A 15,147-nucleotide genomic window follows, 5' to 3' on the forward strand; every position below is an offset into this window, starting at 1 on the left:
CCTGAATATAAACTTTCAACCTGTTACAGTATATTACCCATAGAGAAAAGGTACAAAACTACTGAGACAGGTAATGTAGAATTACAGTTTTAACAAAAACCTGTGAAAGGCAATTGGCAAATTACAATTTTGATTGGTTTCCTTCATTATTTTTATTGTCTGCCCACAAATTCTGCAGTTTGGAGTCCATTTGAGATACTTCTAAGAGTCCACTTCATGAGTTAAATATGTACATACAAAATAAAACAGATATACTGTAACTTATAAAAATTGTTTTATATATTATAGGTTAGAGGCGGGTTAATTTAATCAAAGATTACAGTTCTGAATAGTATGGTTTGTTTCAAGTATTACTGAGCTATACTTAAAGTACATCCTCAACTCTTATCACATTATTTACAGCTGTCCAATAACTCGAGCAGTAAAATATCTGAAGTACGAAACATGTAATGTTGATAACAAACATTTTTGAACAACAGGAATAAGATTAATGAACAAAGTAAATCTAGAACAAGGAAAGGGAAGGTACGTTTATTAAAAATAAAAATAGTTGACAATCTCTGATAAACAAAACCATTGAGGATCGAAATATATCCAATATACATTGTAACAATGCACATATATTTTAAAAAACCGAAGAGTCATTAAGTAGTTCTGCTAGAATTAGAGAAAACAGGATTGTGGCTTGCTCCTGCAGGAGGCCGGCGTACACACAGCAGCACCCCTCTGTGTCCTGTGCATCACCGTGGTGCATGGTGTGTGCGCATTCAGTGAACACACTGCTTCTGGAGAAAATCGCAGTTTCTGTAAGGATGATCCAGTATGTAAGTCAGTGGCTCTGGCTCCATTTCATAAAAATATCTGTGTAGGCTAGAAGCGTAAGGACGACCGTTTTCAAAAGCTTCAGTTTTACCAAAAGGTACAGAATAAACAACTCAATCTAGATGCTTTCACATTATTTTGGACTGTGTAAAAATTTATGTAAAATCTTCAGCTCATCAAACTAGTGTCTTTAAACTTTATCAAAAGTTCATCACTATTTTAGCATGGCTGGTAAGTCTTTTCTGTCTTCGTCATTAATAATGCTTGTCAAACCACAGAACTCTGAAAAAGAATACACACTGCTGAAGGGAAATAGTACCAAAAATGTACTTGGACTTCAGTCTTAAGACACACACAATTCCTGTTGGATACTGGACTGTGAAAGTTTATTATCTTCAGTCTTTTCAGGTCCTGGGGCTTGGCACATGGTCTTTCGCTTAAATAATCGAAGACTCAGTCGTAACAGTTCATTGTCTACCATTGGAGCATTTGTATAAGCTTGTTTTACGGTGCCCTATTTGGAGAAAACGTTTAAAGATGTAGATTAGGTCACAGTAGAAAAGACAGGTTTGACTGCTAACAAAAATCAGTTATAAGAAAACTCAGTTTGAGATAGGTATTAAATTAGCTGTGCATACATGCTAAGTTGCTTTAGTCGTGTCAGACTCTTTGTGACCCCATGGACTGTAGCCTGCCAGGCACCTCTGTCCATGGGATTCTCCAGGGAAGCATACTGGAGTGGGCTGCCATGCCCTCCTCCAGGGTTGGGTTTGATTCCCAACCCAGGGATCAAACATCTCCTGCATTGGCAGGCAAGTTCTTTACCAATAGTGCCACATGGGCTGTATTGGATATTTAAAAGCAAAATTAAGAAATGCTGTTTTCCAACTCAAGGAAAAGAAAGCAATCTTTAGAGGGTGCCTAGTCTAACTTCTCGCTTAAGGTAGGAATCTTCTTGATAATCCCTGACAGGTAATCAAGTAGTTTTCACTTCATCATTTCCAATGACAAAACAAAAAACACATGGCACATTATATTGTTAAGCAGTATGATTTCTTACACATGTTGAAATAAAATCTTACATGAAGTTACACACTAGTCCAATCTTACTTTCACAGGGCACCGAACATTCCATACTCCTTACTGGTCTACTAATGTGCCATAAGATGCAGGCTCTAGAACTGAACAAATTCTCCAGAAGACAGCTGATCCGTGCAATCTACTGAGAAACTATCACCTCCTTTGTTCTAAGAGGGAGATCTCTACTATTGGAACCTAAAGCTATCTTAGAAGTTTTGAAAATTACTGTCGTAAAATTTTGTTAAACATCCTCCAACTATGCATAACGGAGAAGGCAATGGCACCCCACTCCAGTACTCTTGCCTGGAAAATCCCATGGACAGAGGAGCCTGGTGGGCTGCAGTCCATGGGGTTGCACAGAGTCGGACACGACTGAAGTGACTTAGAAGCAGCAGCAACCCATGCATAATGAAATAAGGTAAGATTTGCTATTTCCAGCACTCTGCTATTTCTCTTCTAGAATCCTTAAAGGAACAATGATGCCTTGGTCACATTTGCATTACAAAAAGTTTTTTTTTTAAGTTGTGCTACAGTAAAACTGGCTTTTTATGTATACAGTTCTATGAGTTTTAAACTCATGTTTATAGTTAAGAAACCATGACCACAATCAGAGGATAGAAATTTCATCATTCAAAAAAAAAAAAAACCTTCCTTTGTTTTCCCTCTATACTCCACCATATTTCCAACTCTAACCCCTTATAACCAATGATATAACAGCCAAACCATAACAGAACTTTAATAATGTCATGTTCATGGTCTGCCCTCAACTGGAAGGATTTACAAGCTTCTGAATGATGGTTCTCAGTGAGACATTTGCAGGGGTGTTTTTGGGTATCATAATTTTTGAAGGGTACTATGGCACATTAGAGAAGGGACCAGGAAATGTTACAAAGTATTTTTATAAAAAGGGAGCAGGAGTCTGATGACACTGCAAACCATACAGCCTCTCCACTGGGGTTCCTTACCTGAACCAAACAGAAAATAGCTGGGTTTCAAATCCCTTTATTCTTCTCAAGTAAATGCTTACATGTAATCACCTATATTTATTTTCTCTCTTCAACTTGGTATATTTTCATAAACACTATATATATAAACATACTCTATATAGTAATAAAATCTCCTTACCACTCTGTATCTGGGAAATGTTTTTCCTTGAGCTTCAATTTAAATAAATTTCTAGTATATTTTATTACCTAAAGAAACTTTGCAAATGAGAAGTATTTCATAGGAACAGAGTATTTTAAATTTTCTTTAAGCCTCAGTAACAATTTGCTATTCAAAAGAAATGTTCTTCAATAGTATTAAAATAAAAGGTATTATAAATTCTAATAAAATTCTTTCTTTTAGATGTGTACATGACTGGGAAACCAACTCATAAAAACAGATTATGAGACCTCAACCTCACTGCAAAGCAATCAAATGAAAAATATGTACATATGACTCAACACTTTCTGATTTTTCTAAGGAAGTAACAGTACCTTCTCGTTTTTAACAAGCTGCTTCCGGATTGCAGAATCCCGTCTGAAGCATAATGCTTTACAACACGGTCCAAGATTACTAAGCAGATTTGCTCTTTCCTCTTTTCGTAGTAATGCAGCCATGTTGAGAGCCCCGAGTTCATGTTCAAAGAGACTGTCTACATCTTTCAAAAAAAAAAAAAAAACACATTAAGGTTTCTGAAAACAGAAATGTTAACAACTACTTGGATGAATATTCCACAAAATCTACATATTATCGAAGTCACCAACACTGACTTCCCTGGTGGCTCAGACAGTAAAGCGTCTGCCTACAATGTGGGAGACCTGGGTTCAATCCCTGGGTCAGGAAGATCGCCTGGAGGGCTACAGTCCATGGGGTCGCAGAGAGTCGGACACGACTGAGCGACTCACCAACACTGGTGAAGATTATTTTGTATATTAAACACCACATGTACTCTGTGAGAGAACGCCAACACGTAGCTTTGCTGTTGCTGCTGCTCTCGTGTCCAACTCTGTGCGACCGAGCCCATGGATTGCAGCCCTCCAGGCTCCTCTGTCCATGGGGATTCTCCAGGTAAGAATACTGGAGTGGCTTGTCAATGCCTTCTTCCAGGGGATCTTCCTGACCCAGGGATCAAACCTGAGTCTCCTGAATTGCAGGCAGATTCTTTACCACTGAGCCACCAGGGAAGCCCAGTCTTGCCACTAGGATCAAACAAAAATAAATATTCTGATAGTCACTTTTTAAGATATAAGAAAAGCAAAATGGGGAGAGAGAATTTAGACATGGGTTACTATGAGAAGAAAAGTTCATTAATTAGTAAAGTCAAATTCAATATATTGCTTACTGTCAACTACTCAAAGTTCTAGGTTCAGGACTTTACTACATTTGAATCTTGCCATAATCATGTGACTACTGTGTGGTCCCCTCAAAACTCTGTTGGGAAAGTGATTAGGTGTTAGATGATCTACAGATTTTATCCAATATTTGGTCACTGTAAAAACCTGGGACAATGTATCAAATTAAAATCACTTTAAGTTAGAGCCTGCAAGGTGAGGAGAAAATCTGTTAAAAATAGACAAAAAGGAAAGAAAAATTTAGAAAACAGGACCAGTCAATAATTGAAGAGAGTAAGAACAGTTATTTCACAAATATTTATCAAATACTATGTGTCAGGTCCTATTCAAGGCAATGGCAAAATTGGTAGTACAGATCATCAGACACTGGATATAGCAGCAAATAAAGTCCTATTCCTTAGAGAGCTTCTATTCAGTATCATATATTAGTTCTCTAATAAAGCTATCTCATCACCAAAAAACAGGACTACCTGGTAAAGTGTTAGTCATTCAGTCGTGTCCAACTCTTTGAGACCCCATGGACTGCAGCCCATCAGGCTCCTCTGCCCATGGGATTTTCCAGGCAAGCATACTGGAGTGGGGTGCCATTTCCTCCTCCAGGGGATCTTCTTGACCCAGGGATCCAACCCAGGTCTCCCACATTGCAGGCAGATTCTTTACTGTCTGAGCCACCAGGGAAGCCTGGACTACTTGCTAAGGAAAAATCAAATCCCTCTTCACAGTATATATTTTCATTGCTTAAGTGATCATTAGTCAGGGACAAACTATAGTCTGATTTTGCTAACTATGCAACAGATTTTAATCTGAAATGCCATTAACAAAAGTCACAGAAGCAAATAGCTGCAGGTAAGACCTTAGGGGTTTCATTACATCATTTTATGCCCACAGGAGTTACATGCTTAAGATCACAGAGCCAATCAAACAAGGGAGAAAGAATAGGACAAGAACTTAAGACACTTGTCGGATTATTACACACACAGTATGTATATTGGGCCATATTAAAATCAAGAGAGTTACTGCTTATGCTAATAGCTGAAGAGAGAACATGTATTCATGAAACATAAAACAAACTTTTTCAATTTTATATTAGTAAAAAGCTCAATACTTTTACCTCAAACTTTTTCACCTCATGAACATGACAAAACATTAAATAATCTTACTGCTTTCACCTTTTACCTCCTACCCTTTTCACATTCCTCTTCCCCATTAATAAAGTATTAATGAGCTGCCAAAACACAGGGGATATTCCCAACCCAGGGACTGAACCTAGGTTTCCTGCACCTAGGGATTCTTTACCATCTGAACCACCAGGGAAGCCCAAGAATACTGGAGTGGGTAGCCTATCCCTTCTCCAGGGGAACTTCCCAGCCCAGGAATCAAATTGGGGTCTCCTGCATTGCAGGTGGATTCTTTACCAGCTGAGCTACCAGGGAAGCCCAATAAGCTGCCAAAACACAGTGAAGTAGGTTTCAAATAACAGGAGAAAAAAAAAAAAAAAAAAAATCAACAAACTAAAAATGTTCTGGAATAATAAAAAGCTGTAGCTGTTTTCACTGTCTAAAATCAATGTGATAAAATATTTTCAAACTAAATAGCAGTAGTAATATTTACTAGGCATCACTGCATGTCAGAAACTATTCTAAGTGTTTTACTTGTGATAACGCTTTTGCTCCTCCTAACAATCAGGTGGCTTGGTGGTATAACTCCCAGTTTGCAGATGGTGTCAGTAACATATAGATTAACCATAGCTAGTAAGTGGTGTACCTACTGGAATCCAGGCCATCTGGTTCACAGACTGAGTTCTTAAGCACTTTGTAAAAGGCTCAACCTAAACATTTGCATTAGAGCAAAATTCTCCATTTCCCAGGGGAAAGCACTGCCAAGATTATCAATCTGCCTAGATATGAAAAATATCTAAGTTCACTTTCCTGAGATCTATTTCATTTAGCCCTGGGCAAACCACCGAGCGCTATCACACTTACCTGTTAAAAATGTAATTCTGATGCAGAAAGATCACTGCGCTATGTTTACAACTCATCTGTAGGTTTAAATTTCTCTCAAAACAAACTTTGACCATGAGGATTAAATAATGAAAATAAATGATCCTTTAAAAAAAATTCTTATAACTGCTACATAAGAACAGAACAGAATCCTTTTCAAAGGCATCTTCATATTTATATTAGATATTACACACTTAAAATTGGGATGGAATTACCTTTGGGCTTTTCTAAAAGTCTCTGACATGTTTCTTTGACTTTCGTAAAGAGCTCAGGACCAGCCAACTTTTTAGAAATGCCAACTCGCAGCATAACAGCTCCAGGTGTGAATTTTAAGAGCGCGGCCCCAGGCTCTCGGGGTTCTTTTGGATGCTTTGGCATAAGACCAGACCAATCCACGTCTATCACATCTAGCGGATCTACAAAAAGTTATAGAATTTTCTTACACCAAGAAATATCATTCCTGTTATCCAGCGAGAAATACAGATTGAAAGACACAAGAAAGCAAACAATAAGTAATTTAAATAATAAAAGGCATATTCTTAAAAGATTTTCTATAAAAACTAGTATTTAGAATCTAAGAAATTTTACAAATAAACTTCCTCACCAAAGGAAAATAGTAAAGAGGTCTTAGGCAAGTGCTCCCACCCATCCACATTTCTTTTACATGTGGAATCTAAAAGAATCAAACAAACAAAAAGAAATCCAAACTCATAGATACAGAGATTGGTGGTTTCCAGAGGGGGAGGGATCTGAAGGTTAGACAAAATGGTTGAAGGGTATGGGTATCAAGAGGTACAAACTTGCAAGGATAAATAAATCATGGCAATGCAATGTACAGTGTGGTGACTCTAGTCAACAACATTGTATTCCAACATTAAAAGTTGCCAGAAAGTATGAAAAGTTCTCATCACAAGGAAAAAAAATGTGTAACTTTGCATGGCGGTAGATGACACCATGTCAAGGTAACTAGACAATGTGGTGATCATGTTGCAACGTATATACAAATGTCTAATCACTATGTTGTGCACCTGAAATTAATGTAATTTATGTCAATTATACTTCAATAAAGAAAAATCCAAAACAAACAAAAAGCAAGCAAACAAGCCCCTGAGCAAACCCATTTCTACAAATAATGCCTTTAAATTGCTTCAGAGCGTCTCAATGAAAGAATTCCACTATTTCACTAAGACTATGTCTGACACTTTGAAACTTGGTATCAGAATCGTCCAAGGGTTCATTAAATCTAGGAATGTATTTAATTTCCATGTGTACATGCACAAACAGACAAACACACAGACACTACTTTTTAAAAAAATAATTCATTATGAAACAACTTTAAGAATCAGGCAGTGGCTAGAATTAAAATTGAGAATAATCTATCCGCTGACAAGGAACAGTTTAGGAAATTAACAAAATAATGTTCTATTCAGAAACACCTAATAGCCGATAATAATAAAGATAACATACATACATTATACATTAGTATAAAAAATTGTAAAATACAAGAGCAAATTAAGTCAAAATAAAGATTCAATATTCTACATACCCAAAAGCCCTTACTATGATAAATTGTTAGTAATAATTAGACTAATTGGGATGATTCAACAAGAACAATAAAGGTTGCTGATTCATGGCATAGTCACTGGAGTAAGCTCTGGCTTACTATAAGTGAATATTTCACTACAAGTGAAAATATTACTGAATTTAGAAAATCAAGAGAAGTATAGAAACAGTGTTCAAATACAACCTCAAGTTTTTAAGTTTCTGAATGGTCATTTCAACAGTTTGTGGAACATAGTTGTGAAGCTCTGTACCATATACCTACCATCTGTTTTAAATTCCAGGTCCTGCAATAGGAATCAAACTCTGGAAAGGAAATCTTACAATTGTGCTATTTTAGATACTGCCCTTTTCAATTTATAGGCAATGTCTATTTAAAAATGAACAGAGCATAATAACTATAATTTTTGCTTTACTGGCCTTTCAATGTTAATTAAAACACAACTGGGAAGATTCTGTGTTTTATCAATTCTTACAGCATGAAAGGGAACAAAGAATACCTCAATATCATAATTAACTACCTTTTATGTTCAACCACCGCTACAATGATTACCTGGCATCTTCTCCTCATCCTGTTGGTCCTCCCGCTTTTCAGCATCACCTGCCAGAATTTCATCTAGTTCATCATCACTAATTGGCTCGTATCCTTCTCCAGCACCAGATCCCAATGAATGCGCATCATCTAGCTTGGATTCGTCATCTCCTGCTAAACAGAAAAATTAATTTCATGCTAAAGAGAGCATTAAGGGAAAGGGACATCTAAGTGAAACCAAAGAGGAGAGGCTGGGCACACTAAAAAAATTGGGAAGCATTTTTAATTTAAAACTACATTTCTTAATTATTCAAAACACTTGATAATTCCAAAAGAAAACTTAAAAATGAATTAAATTTAGTTTTAATGACAAGAGCACAGTATGGACAGCAATATCGAAATAGGTTAAGATTACAATTAAAATATGAGAAATCTACCACTAACAGATTAGTACTAGTTAACTTTTTATAATAAAACTAGTTCAGATGCCTCCAACTAATAAAATAATTTAAAAAAAAAAAAAAAAAAAAAAAAACTAGTTCAGAGAAATCCACTAATTTCAAAAGGATGCATTAATTTCTTTATCAAAATATATTCAATTTTAAAAAGCTTGCAAACTAATTACTAGAATTAATATGAAGTTTAAATCTTAGCTCATAATATTTTATTCATGATATGAAGAACTCTACAGTGGTGAGGTAGAAATTTAAGTGCCATTAATCCCCATCCCCCTCCGCCACCAATCTCCCAATTCATCTTCCCTATTCCAATGTTTTCCTTTAATTAATATATGCAATTTAAAAAGATTGCTGTAATATAATTTTAAAGTATTTTTGTTAGTAACCACTAGTGTATCTTCCATTTCTTTATTTACCAACTTGTCTCAACTACTTATGCTAAAGCTTTGTCTCTTGGTGAGTTACTTGTAAACTTGAATTATCATAGTACTACACAGTACATTTAAGATTTCTAAGCAGGTTCTATCCATATACTTTATTGAGTTTACCACACTAGGTTTCAAAATGCAACAGTATCCTTTATAGATATAACCTTGCAGCAAATAAACTATGGGATGTTTCTAGTCATTCTAATAATTTTCTACTCTATTAAATCTCATGCCCCCACCAATTCACTAATAAACAATTTAACAACTTCATTATACAAATTACATCTAAACATAAATGCAAATAAAAGGATTTCTAACTTTTCAAGCTTATCAAAGTCATTGTCCTACTTTAAGTGTGTAAAGTTTTTCATTTCACTTCTAAATCTCCATGCCACATTATCCACGGTCACAACCAATGAATGGTATATTTTAGGGATGAAGGGCACAAATTTCAATCACAGGCGAGTGATTATAATGATTAGTTCAAATTACATTCAATTATACCCCAAGGTTGTACCTCCAACAGTACTATGGCTCACAAATTGATGCTACTGAAATTCAAATTTTAGATAAAAATGAATGTGATGACCACTGAGGTAGAAACGTTTTTGTCAAGTAGAAAAAAATATGTTAACAGTTTGGTGTACTAAAATATATGTAACCAAATAACCAAAAGATACAAGGATGTTTATAGTTTTAAAAGAATGTGAACAACTTTATTCTGGGACTAGTGCTACAATACAGCAAATAAAAGGAATGTAAAATATTACTGCTCATGTACTAAGCATCCCAGAAGTTTCTTGGGGGCTTGAAGTGGGAAGGGTACATAAGCACTGGTATCAGAACTGGACAGTTCATGGAGGCAGAATTTCCAGGAGCATTCTCAGGGGAGGCCATCACTATTGTTACCCTGGACTATAATTCACCACAGAATAAGACGTAGGACAGGTACAGACAGGCAGGACAGATTTTCATGCATCAGCTATTTATTGTGTCCTTGCTAAAGGCTCGAAGATAAAGAAATAAAAACCTATGGTGCCCAACAAAGGAGTACAATATAATGGGGAGAGAACCACGGAAAATAGTTTACAGTATGGTGCAGAGATGCTATTAAAGATGTATAAACAAGGTGCTTTGGCAATTTGAAAGACTAAGCACCTTTAGCAGAGACAGCTTCAGAGGAAATAGTGCATAAACTGGGACTTGCTTTTGAGATAGAAAAGATAGGAGGGAAAAGGTCTGTCAGGCAATGGGAAGAGAGGCTCAGAGAAGGCTTGAGGAGGGAGACCACCCAGAGAACACTGAGGTGAGTCAGTTTGTTCAGCAGGCTGGGGGTGAAGGATGGACGATGGAGGGTCACACAGTGGCAGCTGGCTCTGACTGGGTAAAAGGGTGTACGTGGCCTTCTCAGAGTCCCTCATTCTAGGGGCTGGGAGTCAGTGTTAATAAGGGACCTCAGCATCCTCAGATTTTACTACCTATGGCAGGCTCTGGAACCCATTCCTGCAGATACTGAGAGACTGAAGGATGACTATAATTTTATCTCATTTAGGCTTATTAGAACCAAGTCTACCTTAAAGGTACTAATGAGGGGAACAAGATTTTTAAGTATCATAGGCCTTTTCCTTATAAAATCTATTTTCCCTAAAACGATGGAGTTAATAATCATATCAGATGACCCTTCAAAAGGAAGTACTGGTTTCCTATGAGATCTGAGAAGAAATGGGGCAGTGACACTCACCTTCCACACTCTCAGTCCTCTCAGCTTTACTTGTATCTTCAAATCCCTGCACAGATCCCAGATCTTTATCCAGCCTTTCTTTATCCAAAGCTCCAGAGTCTCGGGAACCGCCTTCTAAGTCTCTGTCATGTTCACTCTCCAGCTTGACTTCACTGCGTTTTACAGACTCTACTTGAGAACCCTCAAACGTCCTGTCCCTGTCCCTCTCCCGGTCCCTTTCCAGGGCATCGGAGAGTAGTCTCTCCCTCTCCCTGTCCAAGTCTCTCCTCTTGTCCCGCTCCCTCTCCCGTTCCCGCAGTCGGTCCCGGTCTCTATTCCGGGGCCAATCTTTATCGGCATCCCGCTCCCAGTCTCTCTGCCGCACGTCCCTCCTTTCTCGCTCCCGCTCTCTCTCGTGCTCGTAACGGTCGCGCTCTTGAAGCCTCTCTCTGCTATCAAATGACCCCGATCTTGAGTGGACCTGTCGATCTGACTCAGGAGAACTTCTTCTGGAACTATGGCTTCTTGAATCCTGGCGATCTAAAATCAATGTACCATATACAAAGACTTAACACATGATAAAACAGAAACAAGATGTTTTAACACAAGGTCTTTTAAAACTTACAATTTCACTTTTTCTGTACTTGTTTTAAATTATCCAAAGAACTCATCTTAAGGAAAAAATCCATCTCAAAGAAAAACGTCCACCACTCTTCAGTAGTATCAAATATGCAAAAAGCATATTTGTTTCCTTGTTTATTTCCACTATAACCACAAAAGATCTTTAAAGAAATAGGTATGTAAACATTAGTAAGCATTAACAGAACTGATCATTTCATTATGTACCTCCCCACTACCTTATTTACCCGGTCAACAGAGAAAAAGCATTGGTTGCAAGAAGCAGATCCAGAAGGTTAAAATTTTTAGGCATCAATAGAGAACCTGAACATGTAAGTGCTTTCCACCAAAATATACTACTAAAATACTGATGTTAAACTGAGTGACGTCACTGAATGTACCTCTACTCTATCGGTATTAATGTGATAATAGGTAACATCATGGTGGGATGGCTAAGCTTTTTAAGCTCCTTGAAAAATTTAAGGCAGTGTATAAACAACTTAGCATTTACTTTAAAATTACAATTCGAACAAAACATAAAAATGTACAAAACATACTCATGTAAGAAACACTGGTTAGGTTATAATTTGTTTTTATTACCTGAGGAAGTACTTCGACTAGGTTCTCCACGCTTTAGCTGATCAATCCTGGATTTTCTCTCTCCTGTGATTTCCAGACTTTTGGTTTTTTCTCTGTCTCTTGAGCCGCTATGCAGCACTCTCTTTCGACCGTTCTGGTCATCCCCACTTCGATGAGCAGAGTCGTTGGATGGAGAGCGAAGACGGCCAGAGGTGTGACTGCGATTACTCCGATTGCTGCCGAGGCTGCTGCTCCGCTTCTGATCCACTGGCTTGCGATGTGGTGCGTCTTCTATAGTAACATGAGGCGCCTCTACCTTTTCCACTCGTGTTCTGTGGCACTTCCTATGGGAGTCTTCACTGGTAAAAGAGGTACTGGTGGTGAGGAGGGCGGAGGTGGAAATGGTGGTGGTCGATGTGCTGAAGGCAGCAGCAGGGGTGGTCGCGGAAGCAGCCAGAGGAGGCGGGGGAGGAGGGAAAGAAGATGGGGAAGGGGTCCTTCCAGGGGTGGCGGCAGTGGCAGTATGCTCTGGCTCCGTCATGTCCGTGCGGTCAGGCACGTCCTCATCAGACCAGTCACTGAACGCTGTATCTTCTTTCTTCTGAGGGTCCTCTAGAGCGCCATCCTTATCATTGGACATGTCAGCCAGTTCCTCTTTGGCTGTGATAGGTGGAGTCCTCGGGCCTCTTTTCTTCTTACTCTGCTGCACGGTTTCTTCATCAGAGATGTCAGAATCACCTCTGGACCTCTTACGCTTTTTTTCAACACTTTTCTTCTTCTGTCCTTTTTTTGGTGAAAATACTTGACCATCTTCAGACACTGTCTCTGTGTTTCCCCTCCCTATTCCAACATCATCATCTTTCTTTCTCTTAATAGGTTTCTTTTGAATCTTTGCCTTTCTCTTGTTCTCCTCATGAACTCCATCAGAAATGTCTCGATCTTCGGATGGGTGGTGTCCTGTCAGGTCTTGTGAACGAGTTCTGGAGCTCTCTGTGATTTCTGTCTGTTCTCTCTGCTTATCTACAGAAGAAACTTTCTCTTTGAAATCTAGCTCTTCATAGCGCCTTGAACTTTCTTTTCTTTCTGGTTTACGATCATCTTCTCTCCATCTACCCTGCCTGTCTTCTGTAAGGTGTGATGGACTAAGAGAACGTGATTCTTGAGGTCGAACAACCTGGCTCAAGAGTCTGTGTTTTTCATCTAGACAAAAAGATAAAAGTCATCAGATTCTCATCATGTTAACAATATTGCATGTTACCTATAAATAACAAACCAGTCTCTCCCTTTTCATTTTAAAGGTTTAAAAATAACAATAATTTCAGTAAAAACCAAAGTATGGCTTTACTACAGCTAGTGGGAAATGACAAGTGCCACTGTGGTAAAATGACTATATATTTCAAACACATACTTTTTTTTAGTCACAATGTGATATATTCAGAAGCAGCGGAGCAAATAAAAATTTTAAATCTTAATTCATCATTTCCTATTGATGTAAAAGAATTGTCTCATGGTTACAGATGACTATGACTCTAGAAACAGAAAACACAGATTCTGCTTACTTTTATCATCTCCACTGTTGTAGGCGTCACTGTCAGGAGAATGCTCTCGACGGCGCTTAGGTGACTGACGAGGGCTAGGACTCCCTTCATTTCTATAGCGCTTCCTAAATCAGACAAACGTAATTTATAAGATTCCAGGGGATGAAAAAGATTTCTTTAGCATGTTTTTTTTTTTTAACTATTATTTCTTACTGTAACTAGAATATGTAATTGTAGGATAACAATACTATCAGAGCTATCTGTATCATACAAAGGGCATTTATTTAGCATCTCTAACAAAATTCTTCATTTGTTGAGACTTAACGATTGTGGACTTAAAATACATGGCGCCATCTCTGCTTTTTTTTTCGCCATACATGTAGAATCACTCACTGAAATTCGCCAGGTTTAATTACTGTAAAGTGGTAACACAGCAGAGGATTCAACCCTACTGAAACTTATTCATCAGTTTTACTGTTTTATGATATAGAAATACCTTTTGTTGAAAAGCCAAATGAGAAAATCTAGTATTGGCTTTGGGGTCAAACAAAACTTGAGTCCAACTTTTAGTCATGTTACTTTATTATGCAATCTTAGGTAAATTCTTTGAAGTCATTCTTAGTTTTTTTCATCTGAATATAGGTGAAAAATGGGGGTCCATCTCATAAAACTCCAGTGAGGAATAAATTTGTTATGTCATAAGCCCAGTGCCTGTCATGTTGTGGGCACACTAGTAAAAATTGGTTCTAACACACCTCTTAGAACTAAATCATCTACTTAATGACAAATTAATAAAATAATTCATATGTTCATTATTTCTTATTCTTTAGTTAAACTTTAGATGACTAGTGTTCTGTATCTCTGGATACTTAAGTTACTCTAGTGTTTTCCTGCATTTTCACTGAATTCCGACAGCTCTTTTCTTTTTAACAAACACTGTTTATAAATACGATGGCCAGAAGTTGAGCAACACTGCAGCACATGAGCACAGGTACCTCCTTGATGGCTCACTTATACAGAGGAGCAACCAGGTAGGAAATGAGGCCCCAGATGTAGTGTGACAACTGACAGGCCCAAGCTTGTAACAGTTCCTTATCTAAAGCTCCTGCCATCATCAGGCAGTCTATTTCCCTATCCTTTGAATCTGGGCTAACCCAGTGACTTACTATGTATGACAAGAGGATGTGGTGAAAATGACACTGTGGTAAGTCTGGAGATTTAGGACTCAAGAGGCCTTTCAGCTTCTGCTTTTGCCTTCTTGGTATGTTTCTACTATCATATGCAAAAACAGTTTAGATTATTAGAGGAAAAGAGGTCAAGATGCCCCAAGCAACAACCAGCACCAATCGCCAGACATGTGAGGAAGGTCATTTGGGGTTATTCAGACCTAGCTGACCTGCTAGAGTGACTGGAGAAACAGAGTGATCCTACATGAGGCCAGCAGGAGAGCCACTCTGCTGAGTCAAACTGCAAACC

General features: G+C 37.9%; 1 protein-coding gene across 5 annotated transcripts in view; it reads right to left on the reverse strand.

Moving 5' to 3' along the window:
* Nucleotides 1-515: 515 nt before the first annotated feature.
* Nucleotides 516-15,147, reverse strand: part of ZC3H13 (zinc finger CCCH-type containing 13) — a 96,162-nt gene continuing 81,530 nt past the window's right edge. For 3 of the 5 annotated variants that reach the window (XM_065901995.1, XM_065901997.1, XM_065901994.1), the window contains 7 exons: nucleotides 13,693-13,796; nucleotides 12,155-13,333; nucleotides 10,958-11,476; nucleotides 8,352-8,504; nucleotides 6,454-6,654; nucleotides 3,381-3,544; nucleotides 516-1,336 (listed from right to left, as the gene is read on the reverse strand). In XM_065901995.1, the coding sequence (XP_065758067.1) occupies nucleotides 1,166-1,336; nucleotides 3,381-3,544; nucleotides 6,454-6,654; nucleotides 8,352-8,504; nucleotides 10,958-11,476; nucleotides 12,155-13,333; nucleotides 13,693-13,796 (2,491 nt within the window). In that variant the 3' untranslated portion in view covers nucleotides 516-1,165. The remainder of the gene's footprint in view (nucleotides 1,337-3,380; nucleotides 3,545-6,453; nucleotides 6,655-8,351; nucleotides 8,505-10,957; nucleotides 11,477-12,154; nucleotides 13,334-13,692; nucleotides 13,797-15,147) is intronic. The other 2 variants (XM_065901998.1, XM_065901996.1) reach the window with 1 other exon arrangement.

Source organism: Muntiacus reevesi, chromosome 11, assembly GCF_963930625.1.
Source record: "Muntiacus reevesi chromosome 11, mMunRee1.1, whole genome shotgun sequence".
NCBI lineage: Eukaryota > Metazoa > Chordata > Mammalia > Artiodactyla > Cervidae > Muntiacus > Muntiacus reevesi.